This window comes from Anolis carolinensis, chromosome 1 (genome assembly GCF_035594765.1).
Source record: "Anolis carolinensis isolate JA03-04 chromosome 1, rAnoCar3.1.pri, whole genome shotgun sequence".
NCBI lineage: Eukaryota > Metazoa > Chordata > Lepidosauria > Squamata > Dactyloidae > Anolis > Anolis carolinensis.
The window spans coordinates 336353773-336374326 of record NC_085841.1 but is presented as its reverse complement, the minus strand read 5'-3'; the positions used below and the strand labels follow the sequence as shown (position 1 = coordinate 336374326).

General features: G+C 38.6%; 1 protein-coding gene across 1 annotated transcript; it reads left to right on the top strand.

The window, feature by feature from the left end:
- Positions 1-367: 367 nt before the first annotated feature.
- Positions 368-17503, top strand: LOC100552964 (cytochrome P450 2C23). The gene is made up of 9 exons (XM_008117330.3): positions 368-653; positions 1265-1427; positions 4823-4972; positions 5411-5571; positions 8796-8972; positions 9997-10138; positions 12742-12929; positions 13100-13241; positions 15860-17503. The coding sequence occupies exons 1-9, from the start codon at positions 474-476 to the stop codon at positions 16039-16041; spliced, it is 1485 nt and encodes a 494-aa protein (XP_008115537.1). The 5' UTR covers positions 368-473; the 3' UTR covers positions 16042-17503.
- The last annotated feature ends 3051 nt before the right edge of the window (positions 17504-20554 follow it).

The window sequence follows — 20554 nt, the reverse complement described above, 5'->3', positions numbered from 1 at the left end:
AAACTGTGTACCTATCATTGTCAATGCTCACTGACCACAATGAGTCCCATTCCACCTCAATCACATGCATTCTGTACATGTACATATGGGCATGCACCTTATCATATGGCATCACAGATCCCATAAAGTCCCTGAAAGCCACACAGGGTTCTTGGGTGGTTTGGTTCTTCTCTCTACCCCCATCAAGAAAGGTGCATTGAAACACTTTTGTAATTGCCTGAAAAATCAATCATAAGACAAGAAAGAGAACACAGAGTAAAGTTCAGAAAAGTTCATTTCCAAATGATGCAAAAAGGTTAGATTACTTAATGATTAATCTATTTTATTCAGATAAATGTGGAAGTGGCCATTGGATAGCTTTCACCCATCCCTTGACTTTACAGTATATAAATGTCAGTTAGGGAAGCACAGTAACTCGCCTTTTCCACTTTTGAATCTGGAACCGTTCTTTCTGCTTATCTCTGGTTCCTGGGATGGAGGCTCTGGGGATAACTACCTTATTCCTGGTGGTTTTCATCTCCTGCCTTGTTTTCTCTGCTGTCTGGAAGAGCAGGATGAAGAAAGAAAAGTTGCCCCCTGGTCCTACTCCTTTGCCCATCATTGGAAATATTCTACAGCTGAAAACCAACTACCTGGATCAGGCTATCCATAAGGTAAATGAAGAATGAAGACCATGCTCCGCAGCAGATATTTGCAAGAAAACAATAATTATTTCACCAGTTTGTTTGTGTCAAATGTTTTCAGCTAGAAAAAAACCCCATTTGCAGCTTATTTATCTGTATATATAGGGTGCACAGTAATTTGAAGCATATGAGCAGAGAGATCCCTACCACAAGGAACATCTAGCCTACCTAGTCAACTTTAACTTGTGAATTTTAACCTTCATTTTTCTTTTGGGTAAATTTTAAGCCCCATTCTACCTCTGTGTATTTGTTATACGTATTTTAATAGTGCTTTGTTTCACTTCACTGTTTTAACTGTCTTGTACTTCACCTGGAGCAGCAAGGAGAGGTAGGCAATAAAAGAATTGTTATTGTTATACCATTCAATGCTGGCAAAAGAAGAAGAAGAAAGAAACAGGCAAATTGGCAGTAGGAAATAGTGCAACAAGATGCAATGATTTAAACATAGGACTGATTATAGCATGTGGATATATGAGCTCCAAGATTAGCTGTGAGGAAAGATTTAGGAATGTAAAATTATAATAATTTGGGATAATGTTCTCGAGGTGATCAACCTCTAGTGTTTCTTTGTCTTTCCTCAGCTCAGTCAGAAATATGGTCCTGTTTTCACAATGTATGTTGGAACGGAGCGTGTTGTGGTGCTGAATGGCTATGATGCAGTCAAAGAAGCATTAATTGACCGAGCAGATGAATTTTCAGCCAGAGGGAAGTTGCCTTTAGCTGACAAAATCAACAAGGGAAAAGGTATTTTGTGGTGTTTTTCAATTTGCAGATGTTTTGCAGGACAGGTTGAGGAGAAATTATATCATGTCTATAAAGTGTTGTAAACATAACCATAAAATGGAAAAAGGTCAGATCAAACAGAGATAAAAAATTGGTAGAATAAGGTTGTTACTTTCATTAATCATTAATAACCACACAACTCTCTTGCAGTGGCAGCCGCATTTGAAGGCACAACAGTTAAGTAATCAGAAACTTTGTTTTATATGCTAAGTTTTAGGCCTGTGCGACCAATGAAAAAAAGTTTGAATACTCATAACTAAATTGGGAGGGGGATATCATAACTATAATGATATAACAATTTTTTTGTTACTGTTTTGTTATGTAATTGTGCAAGTGGGAAAGCTTCCAGGGCTCCTTTCTTCCTCATTTTTAGAGCTATTGGGATATAACTTGCTACAATGGTAGAACACATTTATCACTGTTATGGTTCACTCATCCACTGATTTCTAAAATATTTTAAAAAGTTTTTATGCACAACTTTAAAAAAAGACTACAAGAGCTATCTCTTGGAATTTCTATTTTTAGTGACACAACATAACAAGGGCATAATTCCCTCCTAGTTTCAGAAACAACCACTGATTTTTAGGGAATGTTAACCAACATAAACTGAACAATACTATTTCATTGGAAGACTTCAGGAGCCATCCAGTCCAACCCCCTTCTGTCAGGCAGGAAAAGCACAGTGAAACCACCCCAACAGATGCCCATCCAGCTTTTGAAATAATAATCAACTTTGCCTACCTCACAGGGTTAATTCAACACCCAACAATCCTCTTTTATCTTGAAATCCCTTTAGAGAGGAGGCATAGGAGGAGGCAGAATTCTAGGAAATATAGTTTGGAAGGCAATGCCCCTGTGGCAAAGAATTCAGAAGGCCCTGCCCTAAACTAAATTTTCCAGAATTCTGCTTGCTTCCCGTGTCAAAGCCTCAATGTGAGTGTGGTCTCTGCCTATCTCTCTCAGGGCCAGCCATGTGCTGGAGGGGCTTCTTCCTTGCTTGGTTATCCAGTGAGGCATCCCAACCACCTGACCTGCCCCCCCTCATCACCCCCTTTTGAGGAAAGAGTGGAGTTTCTCTTTCCATTCCGGTCTAACCATTCTTCTCAGGGCCTTTTGGGGGAAACAAACCCAGCTCTTTTGGGGGAGAAGCAGCACCCTCGATGGAGACCTGGAACCATTTATGAGACTTACATAACTCTCCTGAAAATCATAAGTCAGTGCTTTGAATTTTAAGTTTTTTGCGTGGGTGCTTCCCACATTTCTTAATATTGAGTTGTATGTATGAATCTTACAAAATAGATATGACAAACAAGGCACAAACAACATTTTGCACAGTCCTACAAACTATAGAAATAATATTTTTTAAAAAAAAAATTAGGGAAACAGTTGAAAAACATGTTTCTCAAGCATATAGAAGCCCTGGCTAGATAAACCTTGAACAAATGAAAAGCTTTGTTTTTTGGGTTATACTGTAATTGCAGACCAACTATGTAAAAAATTGTATGTGGAAGCACTTTTCCCATGGAAATCAACATTTTCTGAACAGAAAAGTAAAATTGCTATGCAGACATGTTATTTTTGCATAAGAAAGGATCTTTCCTGTACAGAAAGTGTTGCACAACCACATACACAATTTGCACAGAATAAGTTCTGAATTGTACTGTAGTTTGAAAAGACTGTCACAGTAGGAAGAAAATCTCTAAAATTACTAATTGCTTCATTTAAGAAAACAATAGTGAAGATTTATATCTCTTTTTACATTCCCTTATGGTTCCAATTGTTAATGTATTCATTTGCCAAGACCCAGAAGGATCACTGTTGGTTCAAGTGGCTTTCAATATCAACAATCATGATATTTTCAGTCCCCATCACTGAGATAGGATGGGGGGCTCTTTTGCTTTCTGGAGGGACATGTCTAGATGATGGTGCTTAGGGACATCTGTTTGATTTCAGAGTTTGGTTTTATCACCCATACCAATCAACATATAAATGAAACTGCTAAAAGAGCCTATTGTGGTTTTAGCAACATCAGTATGCAGATGACACCCAACTATTTTTCATCAAATTCTAAGGAAATTGCTTAAGTTCTGGAAATGTGCCTAACATATGAAATGTACTGGATAAGAGTGAATAAGTTGATGCTTGATCCTTACAAGCCAGAAATGCTCTTAGTAATTTTGCCACCTCATCAGATAGCCGGCAGCAGAAGGAGGCGGTGTCCACTTCACCGGAAGGGCAATCACACGGGGAAAGCAGGGAGCGCGCATAGTGAGCATGGCTTCCCCCATAAATTAGGCAACACAGGAAGCCTCCCGTATTGCCAGGGCAGCAGTGGCATGCCAGTTCCACCCCTCTGCACCCACAGAGCCAGCACAACATTGTTTGATGGGAGCCGGCTGGCTCCATGGGCTAGATCGATGTTTGCCCCTGAATCTAGCCCCATATAATGTGGTCATAAGAGACATGTCAAAAAATAAATATGAGTTAAATGGGATTCAAATCTGAGACTAGAACTCAAACTTCTTGTATGCCAACAATGTGCATTCCTAGAAACATCAGATTGGGCTATAGTATGCCTTAGTTCCATCCCCTTTGGATGACTCCAGTGTGATCGATGTGAGGCTGGCTTTCAAGAGTATTTGGAAATATCAGCTGACTCAAGGAGTTGTACCAGATTGCTAAACAGGGCTAGAGATAAGGAACATAAAACCGCATTACTATAACAGCACATCAGTGTGTTGTGCATACTACTTATGACCCACAAGGCCCTATCTGGATATCTGGAAATCTGAATAGGTTCATATAAGTCTGTATGTGCTCATAAATCATCAAGAGAAGTGCTTGTCTACATTTCATTTTCTTCACTCACAAGTGTGGTGAGAACAAGGGAAAGGGATTTCTCTATGACTGCTTCCAAATTTTTTAACCTCTTTCCTGGGGTTGCTGGAATGGGCCTCTCCTAGGATGACAACAACAATGATGATGATAAATAAAAATCAATCACTTTAGTGTAGAAAATGTGCTTTCTTTGTAGAAAAATTTAAGGAGAGTTGAGTATGTGGCGCTATTGCATATGTAATGCTGCTATACATCATAAATGCATATTCACACCATTTATTGAGCAGTATACATGCAGATGTGCACAATGAATGGAAGTTTCATGTTTCACATTTTCTTGCACATTTAGCTGTACAGTTAGAAATACACAATGAGCATTTAACTCTGAATGCAGAGTTACACAATGCTTATTTGATGTAGCATTTCAGGCCATATCTGAAAATAATGATCACTATTTTGTCTGTATCCCCCCCTCTCTCTGCCTCTGCCATTTGCTTTGCTCTTTCTCCCCTTTCCAGGAATCATATTTAGCAATGGGGAAAGATGGAAACAGCTCAGACGTTTTGCCCTCACTACCCTCCGCAACTTTGGGATGGGAAAGAAAAGCATTGAGGAAAGGATCCAAGATGAAACTCAGTATGTCGTGGAATACCTACAAAACACAAAGGGTAAGAAGCCCATTCCCATTGGGTTTTTCTTGGAAAAATTCCTCTCTGTCTTCCACTTTCTCAGTCAGGTTCCAACCAATTACAGATGTTAGATGGAAGACATTATGACAGCAGGTTTTGCTCCCAGTCTCAACTCATACTTCTTGAGATGTTCTGGTCTCAGGGGCTCTGAGAGAAAGATGAAGATCCGGTACTGTTGAATTCTGAATTAGACCCTATATACTGTCATCTGATCTAATTTTCCACAGTGCAGGTATGCAGATAGAAAAGACAGAACATGAGGATGTTATACCCAATTCCTGAAAAGGATGCAAGGACGAGTCCATTTTTAAACAAAGGCTAATACAGTGAAAAGATCTTCAACCACATTACTATAACAGCATATGGTTACCTAAAATCCAGGTTGAGGCAAGTTAATGCTTTTTCCCCTATTTCCAGAGAAACCCTTTGATCCAACATTCATGCTCAGCTGTTCTACCTCCAATGTTATCTGCTCGATTGTCTTTGGAAAGCGATATGAGTACAATGACAAGAGATTTCTATCCATAATGGCCTCAATGAATGAAAACTTTGAGGTTTTTAGCTCTCCTTGGGGACAGGTAGGTCCTATTGTGTCAAATATGTATATCTAATTTGACTGGAATCCTGGTGTTAACATATACGTGTATAAAGTGGGATTAAACATGTCCGTGTGCATTTGTACACAAGCAGCTTTGCATATCCAATATATTTATTTTTGGATTGCTGCCAGCTTGGAGTGGGGACACACTGCTGGAGTCATTGGAAAAACATAGGAAAACAATACTGTTTCGTGTCCTTACCAGAGTAGATTTATTGGATCATTGGGATTCACCTACATACTGACTCTTGATTCAACAATTGATTAAATGGGTTATTGATGTAGAGAGCAACTGATGGGATGTCATTTCTTACTTCTCATGTGCCCTTTTTGTTTTTGGTATTTTGTCTCAAAACTCCTACATTATTTTTTTCCACTTTGTTAAGTATTTATTCTTGCAATTCTGCACATGCAGAAAAGCACATGTGATACACACTCACACCGTCCACCAACATGTAAAGTTGTGACCAGGACTAAATTTTGTGTTTGTGCACAGTACAGGGAATATTATGGGAATTCTTTATTTTTGCCTATAAAACTGAAGAATGTCAGGATTTGGTTCCTTATTTTCATCCTACTATAGAGAAAGAGAATGAATTGTTCAGTAATTTCTTTAAATGTATTAATTAGGGGAGTGCAAAACTTCGTTTTTAAGTCATTTGTCATATCTAATTCATAAGATTTGTATATACGAACAGATATTAAGAAACAGAGGGGGGCATCCAGGCAGAAACTCAAGAATCAAAACACTCACCCAATATTTTCGTTTACATTCTATAATTCTCAAAAGCTTCCCACAGTCAGTATAATTTCCAGTGCAAGCAAGTGAGGCAAAACCAGAGAGGCCCCATTCCTCTTTAAGAAAAGGCTGCCTCTCGCCATGAGGAAAGCAATTGGGTGGGATGAGCTGAGAGAGGACAGATTTCTGGGATATTTAGTTTGGGAAGGCAAAGAGCCCTATGGCAGAGAATTCAAAAGGCCTGTCACTAAACTACATTTCCCGGAATTCTGCTCAGCATCAGAAAGTCCCAATGAAGATAGGGGATAGATTTGTCCCTCCTAGCAGCAGCAGGAGTTCCAAAACATTATTCAACCTGCAAAGACAACTGACTGAAACTTCAATACTAGTAAGATCTATGCTGGACTGGGAGAAAATCCCTAAATTGAAGTCCTATGGGTTAATATTTTGTGTTATGAGTCATATAGAGAGAGACACTCAATGAGATAGCTGCTGTGGCTTTAAAAATGTTTTTGTCAAAACTTTTAAAAAATTCTCAAAAATCAGTAGAAGTATGAATCTTTCTGAACTTGGGGGGAATGATCCCTTGTTATCTTGTGTCATTGTATAAAAAATTCAAGGAGATAGCTCTTGTAATGTTTTGGGTTTTTTTTAGAAAATATTGTTTGTTAAAACTTTGAAAATTCCCCAAAAATCCATAGATGAGTTAAACCTAACAGTGGTAAAGGTGTTCTATAATTGTAGCATGTTTTATGCCAATAGCTCTAACAATGAGAAAAGAGCCTTTGAAGTTTTCCCATTGGCACAATTACTTAATGAAAAATAGTTATTTATCTCACCCCAGAGGGGACTCAGAGCGGATTTCAGTAGGGCAATATTCAATGCTGCAAATATACAATACAATACAACACAGTTAAAATGGCGAAGTGCGTTAAAGTGCTGAGCTGCTGAACTTGCAGACTGAAAGGTCCCAGGTTCAAACCCTGGGAGCGGCGGGAGCGGCCGTTGTTAGCTCCAGCTCCTGCCAACCTAGCAGTTCGAAAACATGCCAATGTGAGTAGATCAATAGGTACCGCTCTGGCGGGAAGGTAATGGCGCTCCATGCAGTCATGTCAGCCACATGACCTTGGAGGTGTCTATGGACAACGCCGGCTCTTTGGCTTAGAAATGGAGATGAGCACCAACCCCGAGTTGGAAACGACTGGACTTAACGTCAGGGGAAACCTTTACCTTACCTAATAAATACAATTAAAGCCATCATTTGTGCTGCTACATCATGCCGATTCCTTATTGCACTATTCCCCAAATACCTGGTTCCAAAGCCATGTTTTTACTTCCCCCCCCTTAAAACCAGGAGGGAGAGGGCTGATCTAATATCACTGGGGAGTTCCATAACTGAGGGGCCACCACTGAGAAGGCCCTGTCTTTCATCCTCACAAGTTACCTTTGTGAAGGGGGTGGGACTGAGAGCAGGGCCTCCACGGCAGATCTTAACGCTCAAACTGGTTCATATGGAGAGATACGTTCGGACAGGTAAGTTGGGCTGAAGCTGTTTAGAACATTATAGGCTAAAGCCAACACTTGGAATTGTGCTCAGTAGCAAATTGGCAGCCAACGGACCTGATGCAGCAGTGGGGTTGTATGCTTCCTGTACACCACTCCTGTGAGCAATCTGGCTGCCGCCCGTTGGACTACTTGGAGCTTCCAAACAGTTAACTCTTTATAGTTATGATACAGACCCCATCCAATCTCGGAAATATTTTAGACATGATCCCCGCACCTCCTAATTTTGTAATGAGTATTGAAACATTTCTTTCATTGATCGCAGAGGCCTAGTAGTAATGAATAATTTTAATAGGATTTTTTGCTGTGAAAAAAACTCTTTTAAAACTGCAGCTTTTGAAAAAAAGCACTGTGACTTATTCTATAAAAAGTTTGCACATATTTTTCCTCGCTCTGATAACATTTTTCCCTTTACAAAAAAATGTTATACGTAAAGACAAACTTCTTCAGTTTGAAAATTACATGTGAGTTTTGTACACAGACAATTATATTATCTGCACAGGAAACCAGTTTCTGCAATAGAAGAAATTCCTATTTTTTTTCCTGTGGGAAAAGCTGTTCATGAATTTTACACAGTATGAGTTTCAAACTATTAGAGTTTTTGTCAGTCTGAATTCCTCCTTGTCAAAGTTTTCAGAAATTTGAGAAACACATTTTAAACATCATTTTAACTATTTTCAAATATTCTACCTCTCTCTTATCCAAATGTCTACAGATAATTTTCCTCAACACTCACAAGATTCAGAATAGCTTCCTTACTTCTTCAATGTTATTTTAGAGATGCAGAGTCATTTTCTACCACTTTTTCTGGAGAGGTTCAATCTAGTTGCAGGTGTAGTGAAAGAGAGAGAATGGCTCTGACCTAGATGATCTACAGGTATCTTTTCTGCTTTGCTCTCTAGCTCTACAACATCTTTCCTTCTCTCATGGACTTCATCCCTGGGCCTCATCATAAAGTGGCATCCAACAGCAACAAAAATGCAGAGTTTGTTTTAGAAGAAGCTAAAGAGCATAGGGCTACCCTGGACCCCAGCTCACCTCGAGATTACATTGACTGCTTCTATATTAAAATGGATCAGGTAAAACAAAATCATAAAATCTGCAAGGAAGGAGGACATTTCTCCATTTGAAGCTTGCTCAGACATCAGGAGTGACTGTTTGCTTTTGTGTCCATTGGATAGCAACATTTAGTTTGGAATTTCAAAGGAACTTTTAAAATGCAAAAATATTGTCAAAGGCTTTCACGGCCAGGATCACTGGGATGTAGTGTGGATTCTAAGTTGTACAGCCATGTTCTAGAATCATTTTCTTCTGACATTTAATCTGCATCTGTGGCTCACATCTTCAGATATCATCTGGAGATCCCAGCCACAGATGTAGGTGAAACATAGTACATATGATAGACATTTAAATCTCCATGTAGATTTCATTGTAGAGATAAGTAGACACTTAGACATTGGAGGCACATTTTGACTTTTGCATTGTTCTGTGGACTCATCAGTAATCTATTCTTATATTATATTTTATATATGGTTAAATATTATATATTCATTTACCATATTAAATATAGTATACATAATACATTTTTGTATTATATTTTAATGAGGATGGGTAAGTTGATTCTGCTGGTGTCCAGAGAAGGGAAACTAAAATTATCAAAGGTCTGGAGACCATAACTTATGAGGAGCATCTTAGAGCTAGGTATGTTTAGCCGGCAGAAGAGAAAGTTGAGAGGAGACATGATAACCATGTGTCAATATGTGAAGGGATGTCATAAGGAAAAGGGAGCAGGCTTGTTTTCTGCTGCCCTGGAAACTAGGACTCGAAGCAATGGGTTCAAATTACAGGAAAGGAGATTCCACCTGAACATTAGGAAGAATATCCTGAATGTATGAGCTGTTCAATAGTGGAACACTCTACCTCGGAGTGTGGTGGAAGCTCCTTCTTTAAAGGGTTTTAAACACAAGTTGGATGGCCATGTGTCAGAGATGCTTTGATTGTGCTTTTCCTGCATGGAAGTGGGTTGGACTAGATAGCCCATGTGGTCTCTTCCATCTCTGTTATTCTATGATTCCATGCTAATTGCACTGTATTTTTCTCCAGGAAGAACAGAATGATGCATCTGAGTTCACAATTGAGAATCTAATATTCTGTGTGCTTGACTTGTTTACGGCTGGAACAGAAACAACCAGCACCACTCTTAGATATGGGCTACTGATACTCCAGAAATATCCAGAAATAGAAGGTAAAAAAAATCTATCACAGGACAATAGTTTCACTTTAATTTTCTTTCTTCAGAATGATCTATTCAGTAGACCTTTGTTGGCTAGGATTCTACATCAGGGCTGTATAACTTAAACTTCCATACATGGAATAATATATCATTGATTGAATCCTATTCATGTTTTCTGCACATTCCCTTATACTTGTGGCTGCACAATTTTGACCACTGCATAATTTCCACATTCAGTTCATAATTATGTTCATTGATTTCTAGAGATTGCACATACAGTTGCAAATTCTCAGATGGTGCATAACTGTTGGGCAATGCTTTAAATGTACCATTTGGTTGACTGTGGTTGTGGAGTTGCCTATTTATCATATGCTGTTGCACACAGTAAGTTGCAAACATGGTTTTCAGAAATGTGGTGGAGTAGCACAACCACTATAGTTGTTCAAGCTTTTTCTGTGCAAGCATGATGTAGGTTCTTAGCTTAACTGTGAGGTACAACCTTTGTGTTAAAGGGCAAGGTTTCACAAGTATATGCTCAAATGAATATGCAGTGCATGTGTAATTGCTATAAGGATCAATGGAAATATTCTCTTGAAATTCACACGAAGTTTTGGAACAATAGATTTTGATAAAATGAAAAATAGTGTTGATTGGTTTGCAATATTTTAATCTCATCTGCACCGTGATATTACTTTTATTTGTTAATACTTGTTATTTGTTTTCACAGTTGTGTTTTTTCATGTATTTGCTCAATAGACAAACATACTTGCAAGGAGTTCTAGAAGCTTCATGCTTCACTGATTTGAAAGAAGCAGCCCCAGAGCTCTCTACAAGTATATTGAAATAATATTCAGAGACATAGCTGTTTCCCTAAGGACAACCTTTGGGGCTCAAATAAAAAAAATCATCAACTTGACATGAGAATGTGTCTTTGTGAGGTAGAGGTGGGGTGTGTGTGTTGTACTCTATAAGACAAATAGATAGAAGAAGATAGACTATCAGAGGGAGAATCCCCAGTGAGTAGGGATCAAAAGTCTCCAAGATATTTCATGTAGATTTCTCATATATTTCTCTATGTCTTCAAAAACAACCTTAGCTAAGGATAGTGTGTCTTCTCTGAATCAGTACCTTCATCCAGTCCAGGTAATGGACTGGATTGAAACTAAATCCAAATAAGGTGCCTATTCAGAGTCCTAAACTGGGAGGTGGGGGTGGAGGTTCTGGACAGGGTTACACTCCCCCGAAAGACTGTCTTCACAGCTTGTGAGTGCTTCCAGTTCCATCTGTCCAAATGTCAGCCAAGATACAAGCAAAGCTCAGGAGTGTTTATTATCAGTTTTGTCTGACACACAAGCTGTGCCCCTTCCTAGAACTGGAAGATCTAAACATGGTACTGCACACACTAGTAATTTCAAGGTTGGAGTTCTTCAATGCATTGGGCTACTGCTGTGCCAAATTCAGAAACTCCAGCGAGTTCTAAACATCGCAGTCAGATTGGTTAGGAGTATATTTAGGAGTGAGCATATTACACCTTCTCTGAAATCACTCTGCTGGTTGCCAATTAGTTTCTAGGCAAAGCACATAGTGTTTATGACCTTTAAAGTCCTACATGGTTTGTGTCCAGGTTACCTACAGGATCATCTTTTACTATATAATCTGCCTTGTACATATTGATCCTCTGGGAGACATTTACTTCAACCAGCCAGAACAAAACTAGCAACTGCCACCCAGAGGATCTTTTCACTGGCTGCCCTTAGACTGTGGAAGAGCTACTGGAAGAGTTTCAACAATTAAATGAGCTGTCAGAATTTGAAACACAATTAAAAACCCATCTCTTTGGTCAGGCTTCCACAGTCATTTGGAACGATGATTTTTAAATTTACATTTTATTAGTATTGTTGTTTTAATATTTGTTCTATATTTTTCAGTATGTGTGTTTTATGGTCCTTTATTTTATCTATGTATTTTAACTATGTTATACCCTGTCATGAACTGTTGTTGTTGTTGTTGTTGTTGTTGTTAACTCAACAGCCTTTGCCAGGCTGTGGCGCAGGCTGTTGAGCAGCTGCAATAAATCACTCTGACCATGAGGTCATGAGTTCGAGGCCAGCCCATGGCGGGGTGAGCACCCATCAATTAAAAATAAAAAATAGCCCCTGCTTGTTGCTGACCTGGCAACCCGAAAGATAGTTGCATCTATCAAGTAGGAAATAAGGTACCACTTATATAAAAAAAAGTGGGGAGGCAAGTTTAACTAATTTACGACCTGGAATGAGGAAGTGCCGTCAGAGTGGATGATAAAGCAGCTGCTCCCCCCGAGGCCAGAATTGAACATCCCCTCAGGAAAAGGTTAAATTGCCTCTGCGTCTGTCTGTCTTGGTCTCTGTTTGATGTGTTTATGGGCATTGAATGTTTGCCCTATGTGTGTATAATGTGATCAGCCCTGAGTCCCCTTCGAGGTGAGAAGGGCGGAATATAAATACTGTAAATAAATAAATAAATAAATAAATAAATAAACCACAGAGGGGATGAACCCTCGATTGACACTTGTAGAGTTCTCTGCTGTTTTTTGAATGATTGTTTCCCATTGCTGAATTTCATCCATCTCCTTATAGCAAAAGTACAGGAAGAGATTGACCAAGTTATTGGTGGAGCACGAAAGCCTTGCATGGCTGACCGTGGAAAGATGCCTTACACAGATGCTGTCATCCATGAGATCCAGAGATTCATCTCGCTTGTTCCATTGAGTGTTCCCCATGCAGTTCTCAAAGACACAGTGTTCAGAGAATATGTCATTCCCAAGGTACGTTCAGTGTTTCCAGTCCAAGAACCTGAACTTCTTCCTCTACAAAGTAAGTTATCTTAACTTTGCTTAGCTTGGATATATCAAAGACAGTTACTTGTCAGGACATTTTATTTTAATATTTTGATGATGGAAAGGAAATGATCTTCTGAATTCTTTATTCTCTGTAGGGTACCACAATATATCCTGTTTTGACGTCAGTGCTATGTGACACCAAAGAATTTCGAAACCCCACAAAATTTGATCCACAACATTTCTTGCATGAAGATGGGTCCTTCAGGAAGAGTGACTACTTCATGCCTTTTTCTGCAGGTACAATAATCTCTTTCTCGACAGTCTTCATGGAAGCATGGTGTTGGGCAATCATTCAAAGTCCACTTTGGGACTATGAAGTGTAAGTTCCCACCCTCACAGACTGCATCCTGGGTCCCATGCTCACCATGCAATTATGATGTTATATCCTACTTTAAATGCCATCCTATGGAATCCTGGGATTTAAAAATTAGGGAAATAAATTTATAATTGCCAGATAAAAAGCTCTAGTGCCTCTGAACAAGTTACAAGTCCCAGGATTTAGGTAGGTACAGTCATGGCGGTTAAACTAAGAATATTGTGGCAATTATATCATTAGTAAAGGCCCAGCATTGCCTAGATTGAAAAGTTGTTGGTGTGACCTTAGCCCCAACCATACTGGAACCATTGCAAAAGTATATTTAAAGATTTAAATGACTGATTTAATGGATCAGGGGGAGGGGTGTTTCTGTCTCTGTCACCATCATTGATATTATTATTATCATCATCATTTATATCTTGCTTTTATCTCAGGAATCAAGACTCAAAGCTTCTCACAACCTTAAAAAACCCTAAAAATTAAAAACTTACAAAAAAATTAATATAGAATTAAATAACTTTTACTATTATTTAAAAAATCCATTAAAATCACATAAAACTCGTAAGCATAAAATAGTTAAAGACCATTCAAACATAGTGTAGGGTCTCCTGGCCCATTCTTAAAAACTTTCTATTTTAAAGTCCTGCCTGAATAAAAATATTTTAGCATGCCACTGGAAGGACATTAGGGGCCATCCTGACCTTGCCAGGAAGAGAGTATCAGTATTGACAGGCAGCCAGTGATTACCAACTATGATTGCAATTCAGTAACAATTGTATGGCTACACCATTTTTCTTGGGGATATAAATATTTGCATTCTTTATTTTTAAAATAGGTTTAAAATAAGTTTTTTGAGTGTCAAGAAATACTGACGAGAAACAACCAGGTATCTCTGCAGGACTTTCTCAGGGCAAAATTCTCATATGTTTTTATTGCTACAGTTTGAATCCCTTATATATATGGATTTTGTATCCATGGTTTCAGTTACCCACATTCAAAAATATACACATTATACGGACATCTTGGATGTGCTTGTTGAACTTTCTAGGTCTCCTAGTGTGGTGAAATGTTATGCTTTTAGCCCACATTCTTTTAAAATGTAGGGTTCACTGCTGTCCATGGTCCCAGGTATCCACAGAACATTTTAGAACATAGATATGAAGTTATATCACATTGCTATGCAGGAAGCAACTTAAATATTCATAGAAAATGCTGTTTACTGCACAATTATATATCCGACCTTTGTGCAGAATCTTAAACTGTGAATAATCTTTAAAACCTGTACAGTTTTCAAAGGTGTTCTCAGGATGGGAAGAATAAAGGAGCTAAAAGTGCTAAAACCATCTTTTGTTTCTTTCAAGAATGACAGTAACAAAGAATTAGATACCTATATTGCTCCCTGTAGAACCAAAGCCAGTAGGGGATAACTTTCATGGATACAGCTATATCATTGTCATGTGGTTCAATACATGAAACAAGGACTGATCCAGACCATCTTAGGAGTTTGAAGCAAATACAATGCTAAATACCTTGAATGCAGTGATGCTCTCTTTATAGTAAGACTTTTAAATGAACATATGTGTGAACAGAAAAAAATTATTTACAGACAATCTATATATAAAAAATGTAATGTGAATTTTATTAAGGAGTAAACAACAAAACCACTGAACCAAATCACACCAAATTTGGCCACAAAAGACATAGTCATCAAAATATGTCTTTCAAACAAAAAAACCTAGAAAAATAAAGTCAAAATTAGAGGACCAGGAAGAACTGTTTTTCCCCTTGCTGCCAGTTAGAAGGGTAGGCTCTGCCCACTTAGTCTCCTAGCAACCCCCAGCCAGGGACAGCCAGGGTTCAGTTAGGCCTCTTCCACACTGCCTATAAAATACAGATTATTTTATTTGAACTGGATTATATGGCAGTGTAGACTCAAGGCCCTACCACACACCTATATAACCCAGAATGCCACAGTATCTGCTTTGAACTGGATTATCTTGAGTCCACACTGCCATATAATCCAGGTTAGTGTGGATTTTATACAGTTGTGTAGAACAGGCCACATATAATTCAGTTCTAAGCAGATAATATAAGATTAAAAATAATATATAATAATTACTATGGTATAATAATACAGAACAATATAATTTCTAAAATTAGGACAGTAAATAAAGAGCAAAACTCTGAAAACAGGGAAATTCCAGAAAGGAAACAACAAGGCCCAGCTAACACCTCCCAACAAAGGATTCCCCCAGGCAGGAAGCAGCCAGGCTTTGAAGCTGCAAGGCCATTAAATGCTAATCAAGGTGCCTAATTGCAGCATTCATACTTCATAAAACGGGGGGGGGGGATTGGTCTCTTAAAATTTCTCTGCAGTTTTTTTAACCTAAGGTGGCTTTGTCTTTATATGATGAAAAACCACTTCCAGACACAGTGAAGGTGCAATGCACGATCTCTCTCTGTTACACTACTTCTCTTATCTTCTCTTCATTATGGGATTTCAATCCATTCATCATCCATCCATCATTTTCCTTTGCAGGCAAGCGAATCTGTGCAGGGGAGGGCCTGGCCCGCATGGAGCTTTTCCTGTTCCTGACCACCATTCTGCAGAACTTCAAGCTGAAGCCCCTCACAGACCCGAAAGACATTGATATTTCACCACAGATGAGCAGTATAGGTAGTCTTCCACGTTCCTATCAACTCTGTGTTGTCCCACGCTGAAAACATCACTTCCAGACTGCGGTGGTCCAGCACATAAGCTGATGTAAGAGAAACTGAGACCTTCTGTTTGGATAATAAAAGTAGAGATACTAGAAAAAAACAAAAAAAAAAAAAACAATTCAAGTACAGAGTTAAAACACAACATCCATTTCTTTCTTGGGACCTAATTGGCTGCATCTGAATTTGTACACATGCATAGTTTTTAAGCTCTTTTGGTGTGTTTTAACTTCTTGATTATGCAATATTCTGTTCATCAGTTTAAATTATTTTCCATTGTTCTCCATTAGACATTATTTTAAATTGTTTTAACTTGGTAATTTATATGGTGCTCTGAAAGTCTTATGTAAAGAGAGATTTGTAAACACTTTAATAAATAGAATGAATATTCATATCCAGTAAAAGATTCATGATATATTATTGTAGGGAACCCAGTGAGGTGGTAAATGAGCATTGAGACTGATGTATAAATAGAAATGATGTTCATTGGAACCAGTGTGTATTTGGTCAAGACTAAGGAATGGCAATGTGCATTATAGAGCCTGGTGTTCATCAGGACACCTTTACAGTGTCCCATTGTGCATCTTCACAGTTCACTAGAGCCCTCATCACATTTAGCCCCCTAACATGGGTAACAGAAGAGGAATTCGCCAGGCATTCCAGCGAATCCGTGTGGCAGCGGGGGAATCTGTCGCCCCATGCCCCCATCACCCGCAGTACCACCTTCCCCATCACATGGAGGAAAACATAGCTGCCAAGCTTCCCCCTCCCCCCCCCAATGCTGTCTCCATTGCTGGCAACGAGAATATGGGAAGTCTCTTGTGTTCTTGCTCCATCATAGAAAGCTGAGAACACAGTTTCTGGATGGAGCCCCACCGGAAGTAGCTGTGCATTATGTGAAGGGATCTGCTGGGCTCTGTCCAGGACCTGTGATCTCAGCAACCTATGATGGGTCTGAGAGCCCATGTGATGAAGTCAAAAGAGGGTTTCTTTGCACTTCTGTTATGTAGCTAGATATACAGTTTGGTTTCCTCTTCTTCACTCACCAGATCCCTTATATGCTCCTCTGTAAATTGTGGAGGAATGTTAGGAGATATCCACTACCACTGCCAAAATGTAGATTTGTATGTTGTAAATTGAAAACATAGCAAGTATTAATTGGAAAGCCTATCCAGTCTATTCTGAACTCAATTATTTTCCAGTGCTAGCTTTGATAAGAAAACTGATTAAACTATTGAAATACTGAAAATCCTCAGACATTCTTTAGAGAATTTTTAAAAGAGACTAGATAGCCATCTGTTGGGCATGCTTTGATTGTGTGTTTTTGTATGGCAGGGGGTTGGACTGGATGGCTCTCTTTCAACTCTATAAGTCTATTATTGTATCCAATAAATGGTCTTGCACTAGTTAAACAATGCATTATAGATAGGAAATTCCTAAGAGAAAATACAATTTTTGGAACAAAGTTGCTTGGCTTTACACACTTCTTTGATGTCTTGCTTAATTGGGTCCTTCTCTGAGACAATTCTTGTATAAATAAAACACCAGGTAGAACTTCACAGGAAGTTCAGACAGACAAACTTTACTGGTAAATGGTCCTCTGGTTCAGATAATTTCCCTTTTTTAAAATAATAATAATTGTTTATTGCTTTATTTACAGACATACATACAAAGAAGGATAAAGGAGGGATAAGAATGGAAATCGGGGGAAGGGGTTGGGTTGACGGGGAGCAAAAGCATTGAGGGGGTAGGGGGTGGGAAAAATGAGGTACAAAATTGGGTAGATGACGGGGGGAGGGTTGTGGGGGGAAGGAGTAGAAAGGTGATCAAAATGTTGGTGGTTTGGCTTCCACGTTCGGAGAGGTCTTGCTTTCTCTGATGAAGATTCTTTCTCCTTATCTTCATTCGTTTCTTCCGTCATAATATCCTTTTTTTCCCCTTCTTCATATCTTGGGTGGGGATTTTAACACATTTTTAAATTCTTAATGTTCTATTTTAATTTTCTTAATCAGTCCAAATTATTTGGGACTTTTGTTTAATTATCCTTTTTTTTTGCAAATTTGTTTCTACTTAAGTAATCTTTCTACTTGTTGCCAATCTGTTTCTTTCCTAGATCTTCCCTGATTTTTTGCTATTAAGTAGGTTAATCTATCTATATTTTTTATTTTGAATAATTTAGTAATCCACTCCTCTTTCTTGGGAGTTTCTTTTTTCCTCCAATATCTGGCATATATAATTCTAGCTGATGTGGTTCAGATAATTTTCTGACATTGTGCTTATTTTCCAACCTGACATGGTTTTAAATAATTCCAAATTCAAAGATTATGGGATGGGGTCTATATGAAGCATCAGATAAGAACTCTGAGTGACCTCCTTCTTCTGGAGTTCTAGTGCTCTACCAGACATCTCCACCTTAGGTGAGACTACTAGGTTACTAGCACCCAGGGCTCCAAAGAAGGTAGTGAACACTACAGCATTAAACAAAATCTCCCCAAAGCATAACCATGTATATTCCACTCCTCTAATCACCCCAGATACTATTTTTTTTCAATTTTTTTTATTGATACATCCATTGTTACATGCCATACAAGTCTTATCTCGATATACATTATTCCAAAGGTCACTTTACCTTAAATGATGCTGTATATATTCCTTAGATGTGTATAACCCATTATCTATTCCTTCCCCCCATTTCCCTCCTCCCTTCTGGAACAGTGATTCCAAATGATGTCATTGCATTGATTTTACTGGAGCCCCCGGTGGCGCAGCAGGTTAAAACCTTGTTCTGGCAGGACTGAGGACTGGAAGATTGGGTTGCTCACCTGAAGGTTGCCAGTTCGAATCCAACCCAGGGAGAGCATGATGAGCTCCCTCTATAAGCTCCAGCTCCATGTGGGGACATGGGAGAAACCTCTGACAAGGATGGTCAAAACATCAAAACATCTGGGCGTCCCCTGGGCAATGCCTTTGCAGAAGGACAATTCTCTTACACCAGAAGTGACTTGCAGTTTCTCAGGTCGCTCCTGACATTAAAAAAATTGATTTAACCATGTGGAAAGCCTACCCCAGGGATAATGGTCAACACCTGTCAGCTATTTAACCCTTTCCCAAGACTATCCCCCTAAAGCCTTGTGTTGTCGTCATATACCTGAGCCTTTGAAGCAAAGGCTGACACTGATAATCTACCCCTGATGGACTGTGGCATGTGTCCTGGAAGAGGTGCTGATGATTTGAAAAATTCAGCTTTGACATCTGCATGCATTCCTGAAAGACACTGAAGTGCCAAAAAAGAACATGGCACCTAATAAGTTAGGTCCAAATCTGTAAATATGATTTTCACACAGCTTTAACTTATTTTAATATGCAATATACTTTTAATCTATTTAAATCAGTCTTTATCATTTAAAATATTAAATTGTTCTACACTGACTTTATTTGTGTGGCAGCTTTAAACATCATGATGTAGTCTTGTTTGTAAAATTTTAAATAAGTAAAATTTAGCTAAGAGCCAGAAAGCTGCTTTCACTGAATGGAAGTACAATGGATAATTATATGTTTTATCTTCGGTTGCTGGGTTGCTTTGAGGCTTTTTGAATGCCTGGATAGAAAAATGATGGCAGTGGTGGCAAAGAGTGACTGGTCCCTAAGACAACACTAGAGCTTTTCCCTCTCTATAGAATGACCCTTGACTTCATATTGAATCATATCAAAATCCATAATTTTGGTTGCAAAATCTGCCCTTGATTTATACATGAGTTTGACTTAGACACATGGGATTGTATGATTTATACACATGGGATTGTATGACTTATATACATATGGGATTCAATTGAATCAAATGGTGAAGAATAAAAGTGAAGCCTTCCCCATCTAATATAATAAGCACATCTTCTGTGATACAATATAATGCATTTATTCGTGAAACACATACAAGTCTCTTTCTGTCTTTGTTCCTGTCTTTCTCCCCACACTCTCTCTCCAATAGGCATGAATTCATGAATATCCATGGAAATAGGAACAATCAGAATCAAGTAGTGCTGCCAGAAGAAATACAACTATTCACACTTCTCCATAAAAATATAACTCGTGATGTTATGCAAAAGAGGGTGGCAACTCTTATCAGTCATTACCTGCACAATAGCAATGAAATTGCCGGTCGCAGTAGCCAAATGAACTCACTGTTAACTGATTGTTGTAGCTCATCATTGATGATTTATACTTTCTAATCTTGCACCCAGTTTCAAACAAGCCTGGATTTCATCAGAAGACTGTGATTTAAAATAGATTTGGGTGTTGAGGAAAGAATTATTCTGATTTCTGAGCTGAGGATTCAAACTTTCTGAATTTTATTTCCAATCACTAATAGTACTCACTTGCAGATAAATGTACTGTACTATAGACAATTGTTATCTCACTACCTAGAGTTTGTGTCTTCCTGTACATTTTTGTTCCTAGGAAAGTGGTAGCATTTCAAAGCAAAGAGTATACCTTTGGAGTGTTGTGTGGTTTCTGGGCT